This window comes from Cucurbita moschata, unplaced genomic scaffold (genome assembly GCF_002738365.1).
Source record: "Cucurbita moschata cultivar Rifu unplaced genomic scaffold, Cmos_1.0 Cmo_Scf00042, whole genome shotgun sequence".
Taxonomy (NCBI): Eukaryota; Viridiplantae; Streptophyta; class Magnoliopsida; order Cucurbitales; family Cucurbitaceae; genus Cucurbita; species Cucurbita moschata.
This window is the reverse complement of record NW_019268558.1, coordinates 1,314,840-1,333,839: the sequence shown is the minus strand read 5'-3', so window position 1 is coordinate 1,333,839 and position 19,000 is coordinate 1,314,840. Positions and strand designations below refer to the sequence as shown.

Genomic DNA, 19,000 nt, shown 5'->3' with positions numbered 1-19,000 from the left:
GCCACCTTAGAGATAGATCCCTAATTCATGATTGCATGTGCTTGCATTAGTATGACCCCTATAGTGAGGTCACTTACTGAGTATTTCTTGCCGTGTGCCACATTATTTTTTAGGTAAAGGCAAAATACTTACTGAGTATTTCTTGCTGTGTGCCACATAGTATGACGCCTATGTACGGTTGACGGCGGAGTCGTGATCAAAGACTGTGGCGCGTGCATAAGATAGTTGCATATTTAAAATTCCTAGTCTTGGATAGGATGTTTTCCTTTCATTTATTTAAATTATTTAATTTGTAATTGTTTTATCTTATTTTGAACTCCAGCATGATGTTTGAAACACGTAAGTTTGACAGTATTTTCTAATGTTTTAATATATTCTGAAGTTTTAAATTTTTTTCCACTAATAAAGATGAGCATTCTTAAAGTTATATTCTACATTAGAGATCAGCATGAGACGTTAGTGACGACTCTACATATGTGAAAATGTAGGGTCGTGATCAAGTCCCATATTAAAACCCTGGAATATTTATCCTCTCCATTAACATATTTATGAAAAAAAAAATGGATTAAATATTTTTTGGTCTAATTTTATACCAACTCATTATATAAAATATCTATCAATTTGGATCCAATTATTTATAACAATTATAAAGTGTTATTACTATAACAACTGTGGAAAAAAAATAAAAATAAAAAATAATTAATGCCTAAGCTCAACCCTATGGATTTCTAAAAAAAAAATAAAATAGAAAAAAAAAATTAAGAATAGAAATAAAAGAGGAAGTACATCCAAACAAGAAAAATGAAGATTTGGAGATGGTTAAAATACATAGAGAAAGAAAAGGGAGATTTGACCATTTTTAATTTAAGTTTTACTGCCAAACACAATTTAGAAACAATGAAAACAAGAAAGCATCAAATTTGATTTGTATGAGACAATTAAGTGAATAATTAAAATAGGTGAATTATCGACCTAAGTGAGAATGAATTCGAAGGATGAAAACAAAAAAATTTGGAGCTAGATAGAACTTTGACCAAAACCAACCAAGTAAGTGGTCTTACTATCGGTATGGTTAGAAATTGATGTTATATGATGACACGTGCTCTGTGGTCCTACACGTATTATATACTTGATATGTGTGAAATATTTATGAAACGATATGACTAAGATACGATTATGAAACGAAATGACTATGATATATTTATGAAACGATATGCTATGATATGTTATGTAAGGATATGACTATGATATGTTTATGAAATGATATGAATATGATATTTTACAAAATGATATGACTAGGATACGTTTATGAATGATATGACTGTGATGTGTTCATGAAATGATAGGACTGTAATATGTTTATGAAAGGATAAGGCCAAGATAAGTTGGTGATACGGTGTGACTATGAGATGATACATGAATGTTATGATATGTATTATGATGTGATGTACTGATGACATGATAAATGTTATGGTGTAATACATTTGGCAATATAATACATGATGTTACATGATATGCTGATGATATGATATATGTATGATATGACACGATGCATGATATGAGTGATATACGATAAAATGTGTTGACATGGTGCACAACCCTGAAATTTGTATAGAAAGTTATGATAATGATATGATATGATATGAAGGAAAACCGAAGAGAGTTGTTTTACATGATAATGAATGAAAATGTTGGGATCTCATGCATCATTGTGTGTTCATGCATTGGGAAACACCCCTCATTACGATGGTACAGACGCTACACTACGAGGCAGAAAAATGATCATTACGTTTACTATAATGCTGCTACGATGGTCATTGTTCCTAATGAGTGTTCGACATCAATAACTACCAGATAATACTCGCCCGACAAGAAAGGGGCCTAAGAGGTGTGTGAACCGACTAGTGGGTCCATACTCGCATGTGTGGACCGGTACAGTAAACACACATCCAATTAGCCCGGTTAGGATAGTGGCCTAAAGAATATATACTGATATGATAGGTCCCACTTATGATTGTATGTATTTGCATCTGACCTCAATAGTAGAGTCACCAAGTGAATATTTCTTAAAATGCTCAAGCCACGTGCTACTTCTAGTTCAAGTAAAGGCAAGACCTATATGGTTGACGACAATATCACAATCTGAGACCATGGTACATACATAGGGTAGTTGTACTTATTCTCTTAGACTTAAGTTAGAATAAGATGTTTTTAATTTTAATGTTTATTTGTTTCTTTTAGTACTTTGTTGTGTCATTTTAAAGATATTTTCAAACATTCACGACAGTGTTTTAAAATAGAATTTATATTTTATGATAAGTTTATCTTATTTACGCATAAAATAATTAGGATTCAAACCTCAAAAAAGGAAAGAAAAAAATAACATAAACAAATGGACTTTAGAGAGATTATTTGAGTTGTACCAGTCCGAAGCAACGGCCACCCACTGCCCTGTTCGAAGTGCGAACCTTATCGACCATGGCTGCTACAACTTGTAGTCTTTCATCAATCGCCTCACCATTTCTTCCCCAGGCGTTTAGGTCAGTCGCCACAAGAACTCAAATCACCCCATCCTCATGCTTCTCCAAAATGAGGTTTCGACCCTTTCGTCTTCGGACACGGAGAAATTTTTTTATTCGATGCGCTCGAACTGAATCCAAAGCGGTCACGTTAGGTTCCAGAGCCCCAGATTTTGAGGTAATCAAACCCCAATTCGATATCCAAACACTTCAATTTCATCCCCAATTTTCAGTGATGATAATTTGTTTTTGGTCGGGCAATTGGTTTAGCTTCCTGAACCTCTTACAGGCAAAGTATGGAAATTAGAAGATTTTGAACCCTATCCTGCTTTACTGGTAAAGTCCATTTTCAGCTTCAATTATTGTTTGGTTCTGTCTTAGACTTTAGTGTTTGTTTAAGCCATTCTTCACTGCTTGCAGGTTATGTTTATTTGTAATCATTGCCCATTTGTTATACACTTGAAAAAGGATATTGTGAAACTTTCGAATTTCTATATGAAGGTACAAAGGATATGTTTCTTTTTTCATTTTCTCATTGCTTGCTTTTGAGATCCGTGTGTTGTTTCAACAAGAACTTTGAAGTCCAACCATTGTGATTCATTAATGTCATACTGTGATCTTTCAGAAAGGACTGGCTGTTGTAGCCATATCTTCAAACTCTGTAGCTACGCATCCACAGGTTCGGTTAACTTCGTAATTGGAATTACAAGTTGCGTTGACGGATTGGTTTATTGTCAGACCGTGGAATTTTTCATGACAGGATGGACCGGAGTTTATGGCAGAAGAAGCAAAAGCATTCAATTACCCCTTTCCATATTTATATGATGAAGTATGTTTCTTTAAACCTTATGCTATTGTTTCTATTTAGCCATTTCTTATGTAAAATAATGTGATTTGGTTGTTTATGACTTTAGATACAGTGCATGCTATGATCATGATGATTTACGCTTGTTTTATCTCGTTATGTCTTTTCATGTAAAGATATTGTAGCAATTTGGGCACATGCTTGTGAACACTGCATACACATCCTAACAGAATCTAAAATCCAATATACTGATTTGTGTCACAATCGCACTCTTGCAGCAATGGGATAATGATTGTGCGACACTTGTTCTTGACTTACGAACAATGTTGGTGTATGCTCGAACCCTGCGTCACGTTTGAGAGAAATGTTTTAGAAAAACGTGAGCGAGGAAATACGTTGAAAATAATTTTAAAGAAAACAATGTTATAGGCTGAAAGCGAATGAGCAACAACGGTTTTGATAGCATATAACCTAGGTAGGAAGAATTGACAACTAGTCACATCCCCCTATAGTACATTTTGAGGCATTTTAGCCCCGGAGGGTGTAGACATGATTTTGATGACTGGTCATACACTCCCGTATTGACACAATAGAATAGTAAAGGTCTATCTATCATGAAAGGAAGTAAAAAGGGTATTTTACGGGCATGCAGTGAAGGACAACACATCCTAGACAAATATGACTGGGACATCGACATGCAGCCACAAGCAACATGCCTTGGACAAGTATAACTGTGACGCCTTGCACCTTGCATTGTTGAGCAATTACTGTTCTGAATATCATTGCTAGAACTTATATCTATTTGCACATTTTTTCGAAATTAGCAATACAATTACATGTATAGCTGTGAGAATTGTGAGGGCCTGAAGACCTGTAGATGATGATGCCCCTTACGTTGGAAAGCAATTGGAACTCCAATGTTCCTTGTAATAGTAATGCTTAGTCATTTTGATCTTACAAGCTGTGTATCAAAGAATTCTTATCATCTCTTCTGTTGAAGCATTGATATCAATTTGAAAGCTAATTGTACGTCCAATTGCAGTCACAGGAAGTTGCAAGGGATTTTGGTGCAGTTTGCACACCAGAGTTCTTTCTATTCAAAAAGGTACTCTATTAAACTTCATTGTTCATTTTTAATGTAATTTTAACTAGCATACTTGATTTTCAATCTTGCTTTAAGAAACCAAGATTTATTGAGTGCAGTGCTTAAGTATGTAACAGGATGGGCGAAGGCCATTTGAGTTGGTTTATCACGGTCAATTTGATGATTCTCGACCATCAAATAGCAAGCCTGTCACTGGGAGGTCAGTGTCCTCGGTTTAATTTTCATTTTTTGATCTGTAGATTCAAATTGCAGTTGTTTGAAGTTAATAACTAAATTGTTCTATAATTTGAGTAGGGATTTAAGTTTGGCATTAGATTGTGTTCTCAGTTGCCAACCAGTATCCACATTGCAGAAACCCAGGTCTTTTTTCTGATATTCCATCAACTCTCTGCATATGTTTCATGGAATCACTAAATTGCATATAGTATGACTAATTCTTACCTTAAAATTTTCCTTCAGTGTTGGATGTAGTATAAAATGGCATCCATAGAAGAAGCAATGATTACTAATCTCATTTTCTGCTGCCCGAAGATCAAATCTCCGAGCAAAGGCATTCAATGCAACACAGATTGTTAAAGCCGAACCAAAAAGCAACGTGATTCCTTGAATCATTTCATCCATCCTATTCCTGTAATGTTTTCTTTTCTTTTCTTTTCATTTTTATAGAGATGTTTCCTTTTATATTGCCAGGGCCGTCAAATGAAGAGAAAAAAAAAGGATATCGTTTTCTTTTTTCTGATCCAAGTTCAGTACAGATTTAACCGAGTGTATCATCCACATTTTATAAAATGTATGAAATATGCAAGTAAATTTTAGTCTTGCTGCTTTGATTGCTTCATAACGGGGAACAAACCATTTTGTGCTGAAAGCAAGTATAGGACTTTCATTGCTAAACTCATCGTTACAGCTTGATCTTTATTTGTCTAATGCCAATAGTTTGTCTTTCTATGATGTGTATTTGTTGGTTGAGCTGCCCCCACAACTCAGTAGGTTATGAAGGCAAAAATTTCTTTTCATGGCCCCCTCCCTATATTGGTTACACCAGCTGCTACCAAACTTATGTTTCATGAAGGTTTCTTGGTAAAGTAACAGCAGGTTTGATTCCCTTTAGTTCATTTATGCAATGGGAAATACAGCATTGCAATCTGCATCTGAAAAACGAGAGAGAGATCTTCAAGCAGAAGTACAGATTCAGCCCTGTCATTATTGCTGCTACATACTTCCAACCTATTCAAATAAATGTCATACTTAACAAGGAAATAATCGGTGAACTGAATTGTTCTTCAGATTTGTTTTTAAATCTATGCTTCTGCTGAAGGTACGAGGCTCGGATGATCTAGAAAAACTGGAACAGTGAATTGTTGCTTTTGGATTTGACTCTCATGCTTGATCTCCTTGAGCATGGCCGTGATGTCTTTCATTGTTGATCGTTCCTCGGCAAAGCATTGACATAGAGGAGAGTCATGCCAAGTTTCGTGGCCATGCTCGTCCAAGACGTGTTGTCCATGGCCACATGCCCATGACACGCCAAACTCATTTACTTGCTTTCATGTTATATTACTTTCTTAAGTTTATTTTTCTGGTATGACTTGATTGGCAAATCATGTCTAGACCTGAATTGCCTCAACATGTATTATAGAGGACCAAGTAGTCATTAAACATTCAAGACCAAGTATTATAATCTCTCTTCCTTACATGTTTTTTGTAACGACCCTAAATTTCCACATACTCAGAGTCGCAACTAACGTCTCATGCTCACCTATAATGCGAAATATAACTTTTACATGAACATAATTGATGACATAAACTTAAAAAAAAACGTTTAAAACAACTTCTTCTCTAGAAAACACACCATGGTCTTACGTGTTTAAATATGAAATACTGAAATTGAGAGAAAATAAAAACAAATACAAAATAATTTAAAACAATGAAATGCAAAACAACTTATTCTAATTTAAGACTAGAAATTTAAATATGAATCTACCCTATGTACGGTCTGAGTATTTCAGAAATACTCAGTGGCCCCACTATCTGCAATCATGATTTAGGGACCTATCTCTAATCATCTTAAGGGTGGCCTCCAGTCTCGGATAAATTGGATGTGTAGTACTTCTCTACACACGACTCACACGTGCGAGTGTGAATCCCCAGGGCGCTCGCACACCCCCTGGACCCTCTGGTCAAGCTAATCTGTAGCGACGTCTGGAGGTCAGCGGAACCTCATAGTGTCATGCGCCTCATGAACACCCTCATCTGTGTGCATTCACACCTGTGCGCATTCGCGCTCATCATATGGTGCGCGTCCGCACTCATCATCTCTAGGGAAAGTAGCCCTATGCTTATGAACATACAATATGCATGAGGTCCCTCTAAATCCATCATAATGTCTCTTCTGACACAACCCTCTAGTCTCATCTCTTTGTTACTCTAGGTAACACATACTCGTGGATATTTATATTAATATCATTTTCACGCTCTTAGGGTTGTGTCCTATGTCGATCTAACGACATGATGCAATATGACACTCATCATCATATAGCATGCTCAATATGGAAAATATCATCATATTAAGGTAAACATCACGCAATCATCATACTTATCATATTGCCACAAAGTGCATCAAACATATCAAGTACGTCATTCATCAAAATATATTTATACTGCGCACATCATTAAGTATTGTAACCCACACATCATCATAACTCATATGCCGTATCGTACGACATAGTTCATACATCATCATAACTCATACAATTTTTAGCCTATCATATAGTAAGACCACTTACCTGATTAGCTTATACGGTTGTCACCAATTTATCTTTAATGAAAGTTCGATTTTTCCCTTTGTATCCAAGCCAACCTATAAGAATCCATGACATCAATTTCATGTTCAATTCTCTAACTGTTACAATGGTTCATGTGCTAAACTTCATGCGAGCATTAAAGACTTTGCATGGATAAAGTCTTGGAACGTTATAATATACCTTTAAATATATATACACATATTATATATATATATTCTATTTATATTAAGATTTCATTTTCTATTTTTTATTTCGAGTGACTTCTCTCTTGTCTTTTGATATTCTTTTGTACTCAGCTTTTCTCTCAATTTTTGTTCAAGATATATTCTTGACCAATTTTTAATCAATTCTTACTTAATCATATTATTGGTCAATTCTGATCGATTCTTACTCCCAACTCTTCCTTTTTATTTTTCTCTTCCTCTATTTTTTTCTTTTGATTTTGTATTTTGGCCTTATATGTATTTTTTCTTTTAGTTCTTTCCTGCCCTTTCTATTTTTTTTTTTCTCGGTATGCTTTCTCCGTATTTTCTCTTTTACTTCTTTATTGCTCTATGTATTTCTCCTACTCTTTATTTATTATTATTTTTCTTTTCCCTGCATTTCTACTCTTCTCTCTTTCCTTTTGATTTTGGATTTTGTTTACAGTATTTGGCCTCCTATCCTCTATATATATATATATATATATTTCTTGTCTTTTCTTTTGATTTTGTTAACAGTATTCTGGCCTCTCTACAGTCTTCTCATTTTTTTGTATTCTAATTAATTCTTCTTTCCAAATCTTTCTTTATCATTTTTTTTCCTTTAATTTTGTTAAAATCTAAAATTCATAGATAAATTTTTTCTTTATCTTATATGTATTTTTTTTTCTTCCTCTAATTTTGTTAAAATCTAAAATTCACAGATAAATTTTCATTCCAAATCTTTCCTTTCTTCTTTCCTCTTTCCTTTCTTATTTACCTGTTAATTTTTTTTTTGTTCTGATTCTTCTCTTTTACTCTCTATTTTGTATTTACTTTCTATCTTTCATTTTACGATTTGTTCTGTATTTTCTTTTATTCTATTGACAAATATTTGCCTCTATCTATTCTAATTATTTTCTATGACCTAACATCATAACCAAAAATCTAAATAACTAGACAAGAGAAATAGGGATCTAATTCTGAATAATTAGACAAAGAAAAGGAAATCTGTTCTAGTTATTTTCTATGACCTAACATCATAACCAAAAATCTAAATAACTAGGGCAAGAGAACCCGGGATCTAATTCTGAATAATTAGACAAACGAAAAGGAAATCTGATCTAGATAAATGAAAAAAAGATCAGAGATCTGAAACATGACTTACAGTAATAACAACAAGATCTCTCTCCAGATTAAATCTCCAGCTCTCCTTGTAAATCTGGTTGTTTTTATTTAGTTGGGAGAGGAAGGAGGGGTTAGTGATAAGTAGTTTAGAGAAAATTATTATTTTAATTATTTAATTATTATTTTTTTTTTCCTTACATTTTTTATGCAATTGACTTTCACGATGCTTACTTCCAACATGTTTTTAATGATTTCCTAGTCCACGTTTTCTAAAAATCCCTCTCTCCCAAAATGTAGCTCGAGGCTCGACCATACACCTGAATTATTTGCGAAATTCAATTTTGACATGACTAGCTTGTTCGATGAGATAGTCCGCTACCATCGACCGACTTATCTTGATAGAAGAAGAAATGTTGTTCCTAAAAGAAGTTCTTGACACCGTTCGCTTCTTGGAAGGACGAGTGACAGAATTGAATTGAAAAGTCGAGGGCATAGACGCAATCAACCGCCGCCTAGATGGGTTACTAATGTTTAGAGTTGACTCCCTAGAAGAAAGAGTTGCCCGAACAAGTAGCTCAGAACGTATTGGTAGCTTCGATAGCTCTGTCACACACATGAAGGAACGTGTTGAATAGCTCGGCGGTTTGTAGTAGAACATTCTGAAGTAGGCTCTTTTTCTTTGAAATTCAAGTCTCAATACTGTTTCCTAAGGGATTACTATATTGGAAAGAGTAAGGTTCTTTTCGAAACGCGGTGAATAGCCATGGATGGTACCCTGCCGGCAGTTGAACAAAAATTGGCTGGGAGCAAAACTTTTTTTTAGTGTTGGTTGCCGATCATATGTGTCGAAATCAACAATTTGAGAATTCTTCACAATAATGCCAAAAAATATTGACCGTGACATAGTTTTTTTGCATGAGTGCTTTGAACGACCCAATTAGGGTTTTCAAATTAGAATTACGATTTTAAACTTGTACATACAATGTTGTAGGCTTTTTTTTATTTTTTATTTTTTATTTAATTCTAGTCCCATTACTTTTTCCTAACCGAATATTGAGATGTTGGAATGAGAAAACAACTTTTTTACACTGACTTAGAACGCGAGCGAAAAGCAGCCGATGGTACCCGACGTGGGTTAACAAAAATTGTTTTAGAAGTGAAAATATTTATGGATGTTGGTTGCCAGATTGAAATCATTAAATTTGAGCATTCCACATAACAATGTCATCATGGCTCGGTTTCTCGCGTGTGTGCTTCGAACGGCTCGAATAAAATTTCCAAATTAAAGTTTCGGTTTTAAGCTCGTACATTTAGTGTTGTATGCTTTTTTTCTTCAAAATTCAAGTCCCAGTACAGTTTCCTAAGAAAGTATTGAGATATTGGAAAAAGTTGCTGATGGTACCCCGTCTTGGCTCAAACCAAAATTTTCTAGAAGTGAAACCATTTTTGGGTGTTGGTTGACATTCATATGTGTCGAAATTATTAAATTTGGGCATTCCTCACAACAATAATGTCGAAAAATATCGACCGTGACTCAATTTTCTCACGCACATGCTCCGATTGTTCCTCTTAGGGTTTCGGTTTTAAGCCCATACCTACCCTGCTATAGGTTTTTTTTCTTGAAAACTCAAGTCCAGTCCTATTTCTAAGGGAATATTGAGATATTGGAAAGAGAAAGTAGTGTTTGGAATTGGCATAGAATGCAAGTGAAAAGCAAAAATATTGGTTGTGACTCTATTTCTTCGCATGAGTGCTGTGAACGACTTAATTTTAACGAACAAATTGAATATATGTACATGTATTCGATTTTACATTTGTTTTGGAAATGTTGTCCAACATTTTAAAAATCCCTCAAAATTTTATGGTATATTTATCTTCTATTGCATAGTATATTAGTTGCATCCCGTATTTCAATGCCTCAAAATTCAGGTGGTGACAAATTGGTATTAGAGCAGATGAGTTTAGATCTTGTCGAGAGTCTTTAACTTTGTGACTCAACCCGCCTACGCGCTCGGTCGTGGCTAGGTAAATCATCTAAATTTGAAATGGTTGAATAAGATTATTGTGATTTGGTAGCCTAATCGATTTGTTGCCGTTTGTTGAATAATGTTTGAAACTGGTTTTGACCCAATCCATTTCATGATAGATAATGGGTGTTGGGAGAAGAGGAAGGCCCGTAAGGGGCGCTGCAGTTCCGCCACCCGAGGCAAAGTAGTACCCACCTCAATATGAGGCTGAACAGATACCTCTAATCGTCGACCAGGTTATGCATCGACACAACTGCCCTGAATAGGGTGAAGGAGAACCGTGCCAGAGAGACCCCCTAGAAGTGGCTCCTTAGACACCAGCGCCGCCTGCCCAACTCTCTGGGACCCTCACCTTCAAGATTCTTCATTGCCCAAATTATATGCTGAATCAATCCTAATAAGGGTCTAGTTTTAAGGGTCTAGTTTCATAGGGACCGTTCACGGAGGCGTTTCTTCTAAAATATTAGCCTATTTTGGCTTGCATAAAAAATCAGACAACCTTTCTGGAGTTGAAGCAGGGAGATGGATCGGTTGAAAACTATAATCTAGAATTCGACAGATTGGCTACTCTAGGAACCTAGTAGACCTCCATGACATTCAAGAATAACTAAGGTAGCTTTCCATGCTAATAACAGTATGAACGGCGTCAATAGAGTTTCCACTACCCTTTCCACTTTGGTACTAATACTCTTAAATACTATTGAGCTAGGCCTAGGTCGGTTAGGCTAGTGCGTCAAGATGATCACATGCTCTAACCTTGTGGAAATGGCCAGGAGTCTCCTCAACTCTGTTAAGAATGCAATGAGAGCTTATAAGTAAGTTGTAAGTTGCTTACTGAGATAGTTTTATACTCACCCATTTTTATATTTTTTTTTTCAGGTGAGTGATGTCACTGATCAAGATGAACGAGTGCTCAAGAGCTTTACGACCACAAAGGGGTGTCAACCTATAGCATCTATGTTTGTCTACATTTCCATCGGTTGTCAATCTATTTATTTCATATCCCAATCTCATTCCCCCCGTGATAAATAATTTGAACATAACTTGCTTTGTAAACATTTTGTATTTGATTTAGTAATGGTGTTGAATAACTTTAAATAGCACAAAATTCGACCCAAAGCATTTTGGAAACATGCTTTGTTAGGACATGTTTTTGAGATGCTCTTTGCTTGATATATCGTTTTAAGCTTCTAATAAAGTTTTTCCTTTCAAAATTACGGGCACATTTGAAAGAATATTCTTACGTAAATTATCACTATCATTCGATCTTCTCTTCAAAGTTGTGTGATCTACATTGTATCAATACATTCGAACAACTCATACTATTCATAATACCGGCTGTAGTTTGTTTTAAGAAAACTTTTTTAGTGTGAAAGTTTAAACAATGTTACACAACCACATAGCATACTCACAAATTTGCTTAATTGAGGTATGAGGGTACCAGCTTTTGTGCCTTTTATTGTTCATGTTTATGTTGGGTGTAAAAGAACAATAACCTCTCCCTTTAGAATCATCACCTAAGTCACAAACCCATAGCTCAAACCATGTTTCACAAATCTAGTTATAGATTGTTCCACACAAAATAATATTAGTGTTGAGAGATTTTTTTCCTTTATAACAATTCATTGCATGCATTGCATGTCATGTCTTTTTTTTTTCCTGCCTTCTTTGACCTTTCTTTCGAGCTCTAATCATCCCAATCTACTATCACATATCACCAACAAATAGGTAAACCAAAGCCACAAGACAAAAGCCATTCCCAACAAAAGGTTAAAGAACTACAAAAGGCTAGTAAAGGGTGGCATTCCCCCAAACTTCATGTGGCCTCCTCTCTCCTTGGCATATGGCATTGAAGCACAAAAACCAGACCTTTGGACAGTTGCGTAAATGGCCTCAGAAGAGCTGAGATCAGGTAGGAACTATGTACATCTACATCAGTAAAGAAACACAAGACAATACAGATTCATCATCTACTGATCCTCCAAAATTGTTTCAAGCATGAACATTAGAGAACTCTTGAGCTCTCACCATTCCTAACCTCATGTCTGACCTCTTCATCATCGCCTTTTGGTCACAACTGTATTTTTGTTGGTCTCATAGTTCGAATCTACAGCCACTTAAGCCAGATTACTGATCTTGTTTAACCAATAAGTCATGACAGAGGAGAGCAAGAAGAAACAAGTGACCTAGAATAATGAAGAATACTGGTGTTGATTAAAGGACTTATAGGGCTTTGCATTCAAGGTAATGACTCAGTAAAACTTGTCTCAGAAGCCACATTATTTCTTGGTTGTGCAGCTTGCTTTCCCCGGAACACACCCCACAAATAGTACTTTGTTTGAAATCCTGCACATGAATTTGCTCAGTGCTCTAAATATAGCATACAAGATGCTGGAAATTGCATTGTTAAATGAATTGTGCCTACTAGGAAAAACACTACGTATCCAAGAAAAGCTCAGAAATTATATCTCCAATGCAAAGAAACCTCAAAGTCGATACATATCATTCCTAGTTTTCAATTTTCCAAGATTGACTCAACAAACTGAAAATTATGAAAAGTTCATGTGGCCTTACTCCAGTATCGCATTGGTAACATGGACGAAGTAAAAACTAATAGCTCAGCATTTTTCAGGACAGCTTTCATGGCTAGGTCCTTGCACATCATTGCATTGACCAGAAGATCAAATGCCCTTTGGCTTCTGCAACCACCCAAAAATAAAGACATTGTCACAAATAGGAGCAGGAGAGAGACAGACAGATAGAAATGAAAGTAGAAGCATAGAATTCATTACCTTTCGTCTTCTGGAAAGAAATAAAGAGCAATACTTAGATCAGTTGGCCCTAATTTCTCAAATCCTCTAGGCCATATTTCACATCTACAGAGTAATTCAACAGGGAGTGACTCGGGTAACGATTTTGCCTCCTCATACACTTTTGAGCATGCTAAGCTAGACATATGGGCAACAAGTACACCAACTCTGGCAAAACTTTTGACCCAAAATTTTAACGTTCCCCTGTCATGACCAGAACACCAGAACGCCAGTTTTACTATATTTTACAAATTTGATATAAAATAAACATAAATAAAAGGCTCTTACCTCCAAATGGGATCTACTATAGGCCGTGCAACATAACAGTTGTGCCCTAAAAAGTTGGATGCATCAGATGATGTTGTGACTTCACCATGATTGGCCCCACCTTCTCGAACTTTCTCTCCCAGCCCTCCAGGTGTCGTATCATTTTTCTTTGATTGTTCGACACACTTTTTCTTTTTTAACTTGACATCAGATTTTACTGCTGGCAACATGATTGCCTCACAATCTTCACAAAACCAAGTAACATACTCATCAAAAGTTTTTGGCAATGCATCTAAGCAATAGCTGCACAATAAAATGACCAAGGTTGAAGGTACTAAATAAATTAGATATCTATTTCCTTAATAAAATCAACAGTGAAATGCGATCCAATCAAGCATTCAGCCAAGCACGTAATTAGCATCGAAGCAAAGGAAATTACTCCATTGACATATTAGATTTCCGCCCTTTTACAATCTTCTATTAAAAAAGAGGGGCCAAAATTTGAACGAACCACAAGCGATCTTTTGCATATCAACTAATGGATAACAAACATGAAGGTTGTTTTGGGCACATCTCTGCACAAGAAGTCTCAATGGCTCAATCTCTCTCTTTTTAATTTATATTTAAAATATTAGCTTTTGTTAAGATGAAAGAAAGAAGAAAGCAAGGCCAACAAAAGTTTGAAAAAACCAATACAGAGAGTAAAAAAAAGATAACAATTTCAAAAGCCAGCCCCAACGCTCACTAATCAAACATAAAGGGTAATTACAGAAAAAGCAAAACCTGATGAAAGGAGTCAAAATGTGACGATCGCAAACCTATACGCATGACCTATTTAAATTTTGGAGACATATTTCTTTCCAATGAAATTAACTACAGCAAAGCAAAATAACCAGCTTGATAATACTAAGTGCCTTTTTATCCTGAAATGATGGATACAAGCTACTTGACGCTCTCACCTTGTGAGGTCAAGCGCACAAAGTAAGAAATTTAACCATCTTTAGATTCTTTCACCTTCTTTATCCTGTCCTTTTATAATTAGTTTCATTAGTTGAAACTTCTCTTATAATATATTTAACTATTATTAGATTCTTTAGGAAATAAGAAATTTAATTTCTCCAAACAACTATAATACCTGAGTTGTGTTTTTAAAGCAACTTGAATGAAAATCTATTTATATCTCATCATGTACCTTTTAGTGCATTTAGCTAAACTTTATCTTATCATTGAAAAAGGCCTTTTCCCGATTATTATTTTCTGTTTACTATAAAAAATAATCAAGAAAAAAAACTATAACGTACACGCCCCTCCATTTATTGCAATTACATTTTAAAAAAATAATAATAAATTATGCATCTCACTTCATGAGGACAATATCTTATGCCTTTTGCCTACAACATAACAAAAAATGAAATGATTACAATGTTATTTCATGCCTATAAAACACGAGTTGGTGTCAAGTGTCAGATCTGTGGCTCCAGTACATGAGTATAAAAGATTAGACAATTTGATACATTTAACAATTATAGAAAACCAATGATAATTAAGATTTGAAATAATGAAAATGCTACATAACCAAACATAACCAATGGTCAGTAAAGCATACCGATGGATAGGATAAGTCTGGCATTTTTTACAATAATTTAAAGCCTCAACAAAACCTCTGTCTCCACATTTCTGACAAATATCAACCTGCAGTGTTAGAAATGGCCATTATTGACAATCTAAGAACCAAATAAACTGCAGAAGTGAAAGCGCTCTTCAGAATAAAACGTGAGTACTGGCACCCTATTTTCTCCCTCACCAGTATTTGTTATGAACAAGAGTTACAAACCCACCAATTTAGCAGACAAGAAAAGCTATTTCTTGCACAAATTAATCCTTCATTCTTAGGATGAGTGGAGGTCATCGGGTATAGAAGACTTCTTGTTAAAGCTAGATCTAGGCAAGCCATGTGATAAGGTGGATTGGTCTTTCCTTGATGCCATCCTTGAGTTGGAGGGCATTGGCATAGATGGAGAAGGTGGATATTGAGATGTCTTTCTTCGAAAAATTTCTCTATCCTTAAAAAATGGTCGTAGAGGTAAAGGGAAAAGACCTTCAGCAAGGAGATCCCCTGACACCGTTTTTATTCACTATTGTAGAGGATGCTCTCAGTAGATTGATTTATTATTGCTGTGAGAAGAGATTGATTAAAACCTTTGTAGTTGGGAACCTCACAATTGAGGTCATGAACAACAAATATACGGACGAGGGTGATAATTTAATGGCATGGTGGACTATTGTCAACTTGTTACTGCTTCGTTCGAGCCTAAGTTTAAATGTCCCGTAGCTGGCCTTACATGGGATAAACATGGACATCGAGAGGGTGCTTCAACAAGCTACTTTTTCTTTTGTAGCAAAGTGGAAATATTCCCCTTTAATTTTTTGGGGTTTCCCACTGGTGGAAACTATGGAGCAATAGTGGCATGAGACTCCTTAGTAGAAAAGTTTAGAACTAAAGTTGACAAGTGGAGAAGGGTGTCTCTTTCTAAAGGGGACATTTACTCTCACTCATGCGGTGCTAAATACCCTTCTGTATTACTTCTTTTCTCTTCATGAGAGCTCCTGTCAAAGTGATCAATTGCTCAGAGAAATTTTTAGAGATTTTGTCCGGGATGGCAGTATACTTAAATCAGCTTCTACCTAGTTGCTTGGAAGTGGATGTCTTTACCTACAAATTATGGTGGTCTTGGGGTTGGCTCTCCCCACCAAAGAAACCAATCTCTCTTTATGATGTGGACTAACAATATGAAGGACAAAGAGCTTTTCAGCTTTGTTGAGTTTGTGGTGGGGGTGGGAGAAGAATTAAGTTGTGGGAAATAATGTGGTGTGGGCTGGAATCTTTAGGTAAAAAAATCCTAAAGATTCAAAATTGGGTGATTTCTCCCTCAATTTGCTGTCTTTGCTCTCATAGGGAGGAATCTTTAGACCATCTGTTTCTTCATCATCCTTTTGCAACGAAAGGGTGGCAGACTATTTGCAATGAGTTTGGGGTGGATCTTCGTTTCCTTGCGAAGATTGATAACTGGCTTTTGGCAATGCTCGATTGTAGTTTTTTTGGCAGTAAGGGAAAAGACCTTTGGAGATGTATTACACCCTCCTTCCTTTGGGGCCTTTGGAAGGAAAGGAAAAGCAGATGTTCGAATATACATTTTCTTCTTTCGAGTCCCTTTAGCATTTGGGGCAACACAATGCCTCTTGGTGGTACATATTATACTAAATTATTTTGTAATTACAACCTTCTAATGATTATAAACAATTGGAAGGCTCTCCTTCGTAAGTTTTGTGGGGAGGAGTTATCTCTATACCCTGCCCTTGGGCTATTTTGTTGGTTCTTCTGAGGAATATACGTCTCTGTTTCTTATCAAAAAAATAAATAAAATAAGCATCATAAAAGTATCTCGGCCTTTCCCACTTCCATTTGCAAAATTGTAAGCATAGTTCTGTTCTTTTAGAACAGTAAAACAACAAAGAGATTAAGAAACAAACTTGTTGACGTTACATTGTCAAAAACCAGAGAAAAAGGAGATGAAGCTTAAACCCTTCATCTACGAAGTCATAACAACAACAACATCATGTACATAAATATCAACATGGAACATTTTGTGTCAACTTCAGCATAGTTCAATGGTTATGGCACCCAAAATCTTCTCAATAGGTTCAATGTTGTAATTCTCCAAAAAAATAAAAAAATAAAATGTGGTATTGGTTGAAGCAATCCTTTCTTATGTGGCCCAACATGCCCATTGCTCTAACGAAACCCCAATTGTAAGGCAGCCAAAGGAAACAAAGACATGCGCTCAAACGAACAGGAAAGGGAAAAAGAACAAAGAATCCAAAAGATCTCACCATTTCAACATCAGAACAGTGAAGCAATGAGCAGACCAACAATATTCGCCGCTATAAACGCGTATGCAGGGAGCTGCGGACAATGCATCGCAAAAATCAAGAAACGATTGATTGAACAGAATTAGAAAGGAGCGAAATGACAGAAAACGCAAAACTCATTACCCTCTCTTTCTCCAGAAACCAAAGAGCCGAGGGGAAAATTTGGAGTCCACAGTGGAGGGCACGCTGTATCAGTTGGCTGGTTTGTACTGCAACTTGAACAGGTCTAAAAGTTGTCTGCCATGGCAGAACCCTCCTTTCTTTTGCAGAAAATGGCAATTGCCATGAATACAGAACATACATCAGCAAGTCGGTTGTTTAAAATTTTCTAATTTAATTTTTTTTCTATAATTCTCCTCAAATGTCGGTTGTTTAATAGGTTTGTCCCATGAACTCGAAATCGAATCAATTCAATTCGGTTTCGAAAAATAAACACAATCCAATTCTTATATAGTTTGGGTTGGGTTGAATGTATAGGAGACAGGTGTTACAATCGCATTTTGATAGCAACGGACCTGCGATTGTGGGATACTCACTTCTCAGCAACGAGTGAGTTAAGCCTATTCGTTCTTGTATTGCCTATGGCCAAACAACGTATGCTCGAGCCTCTAGCCCTAGTTCAAGAAGAAGATTTTAGAAAACATGGCCGAGAAATTTCAAAAGAAAGTTTTGAAAGCAAGATTTGAGAAATTGAAATTTGTAGTATATGAAAATATAAGCCAAACACAACAACAAAAGCTTGCTGCATATAACTATTGGGCAGGGAGAAGTTGGCAACTAGTCATATCCGCTGCGTTGTAGTACATTTTAAGACATTTCATGTCTGCCAGACCTACACATGATTTTTCCGAAACGTCTCACCTCTTAGAAATATAAAAGTAAAACACTACAACAAGAGTTTGGCTTGTCATAAGCATGCGGCCATGGGCAACACGCCTTGGACGAGCATGACCGTGACAACGGGCACCCTAACCTAGCGGGTTAGCATAATGACCCAATTAAAATTAAAGCACCTCCTAGGTAAGAAAATCCATAAAACCTGAGACTTTTAGTTTAAAATTCTCCCTGAAAAAAGTACAGAATTCTGGGTTGGAGGAAGAAGAAGACGACCAAAAGTTAACAGTCAAGCCTTACAAGTCAACGATTAGCCCAAATTTGACCTCTTTAATGTTTTTGCCATTTTTGTTATCCTAAACTCTAATTTATTCTTATTCATTTTGTATGCTATTCCTATTTCGACTCGATTTAGGACCTACTCAATAAGTTTGGAAAATTTTTAAATGTTGGAAAGCACGAAAATTGAGAGCTCAAACGTAAGAGAGTGAGTAAGTAGCCAACTCGGTCTTTTCTTAAGATATACTTGTGGGAATCGCTTAGAAAAGCCTTAGAAAATTAATTTAATTCAATATTAATATTAATGTAATGC

The 19,000-nt window shown here is 35.8% G+C and overlaps 2 protein-coding genes across 7 annotated transcripts; one reads left to right on the top strand and one right to left on the bottom strand.

Annotated features, from left to right (window-relative positions):
• Positions 1-2,401: 2,401 nt before the first annotated feature.
• On the top strand, positions 2,402-6,101 carry LOC111433370. 3 transcript variants are annotated; one of them, XR_002708780.1, is made up of 10 exons: positions 2,402-2,697; positions 2,790-2,855; positions 2,940-3,020; positions 3,145-3,198; positions 3,280-3,348; positions 4,367-4,429; positions 4,546-4,628; positions 4,724-4,789; positions 4,889-5,024; positions 5,120-6,101. XR_002708780.1 is itself a non-coding variant. In XM_023070404.1 (9 exons), exons 1-9 carry the CDS (start codon positions 2,479-2,481, stop codon positions 4,917-4,919), a joined length of 732 nt encoding a protein of 243 aa, XP_022926172.1. In that variant the 5' UTR covers positions 2,402-2,478; the 3' UTR covers positions 4,920-6,101. The 3 variants fall into 3 exon arrangements, 1 of the variants encoding a protein (XP_022926172.1); XR_002708779.1 differs by having other exon boundaries at positions 4,889-5,695; positions 5,770-6,101; XM_023070404.1 differs by having other exon boundaries at positions 4,889-6,101.
• Positions 6,102-12,216: 6,115 nt separating this feature from the next.
• LOC111433379 lies at positions 12,217-17,876 on the bottom strand. Of its 4 annotated transcripts, none has more exons than XM_023070424.1 (9): positions 17,698-17,876; positions 17,536-17,608; positions 15,251-15,321; positions 13,666-13,947; positions 13,360-13,581; positions 13,142-13,266; positions 12,809-12,913; positions 12,596-12,674; positions 12,217-12,496 (listed from the first exon to the last, which is right to left on the bottom strand). In XM_023070424.1, exons 2-8 carry the CDS (start codon positions 17,536-17,538, stop codon positions 12,625-12,627), a joined length of 858 nt encoding a protein of 285 aa, XP_022926192.1. In that variant the 5' UTR covers positions 17,539-17,608; positions 17,698-17,876; the 3' UTR covers positions 12,217-12,496; positions 12,596-12,624. The 4 variants fall into 4 exon arrangements, with proteins under 4 accessions (XP_022926192.1, XP_022926191.1, XP_022926193.1 ...); XM_023070423.1 differs by having other exon boundaries at positions 12,218-12,496; positions 12,606-12,674; positions 15,251-15,336; XM_023070425.1 differs by having other exon boundaries at positions 12,218-12,496; positions 13,666-13,888; positions 15,251-15,336.
• Positions 17,877-19,000: the final 1,124 nt, after the last annotated feature.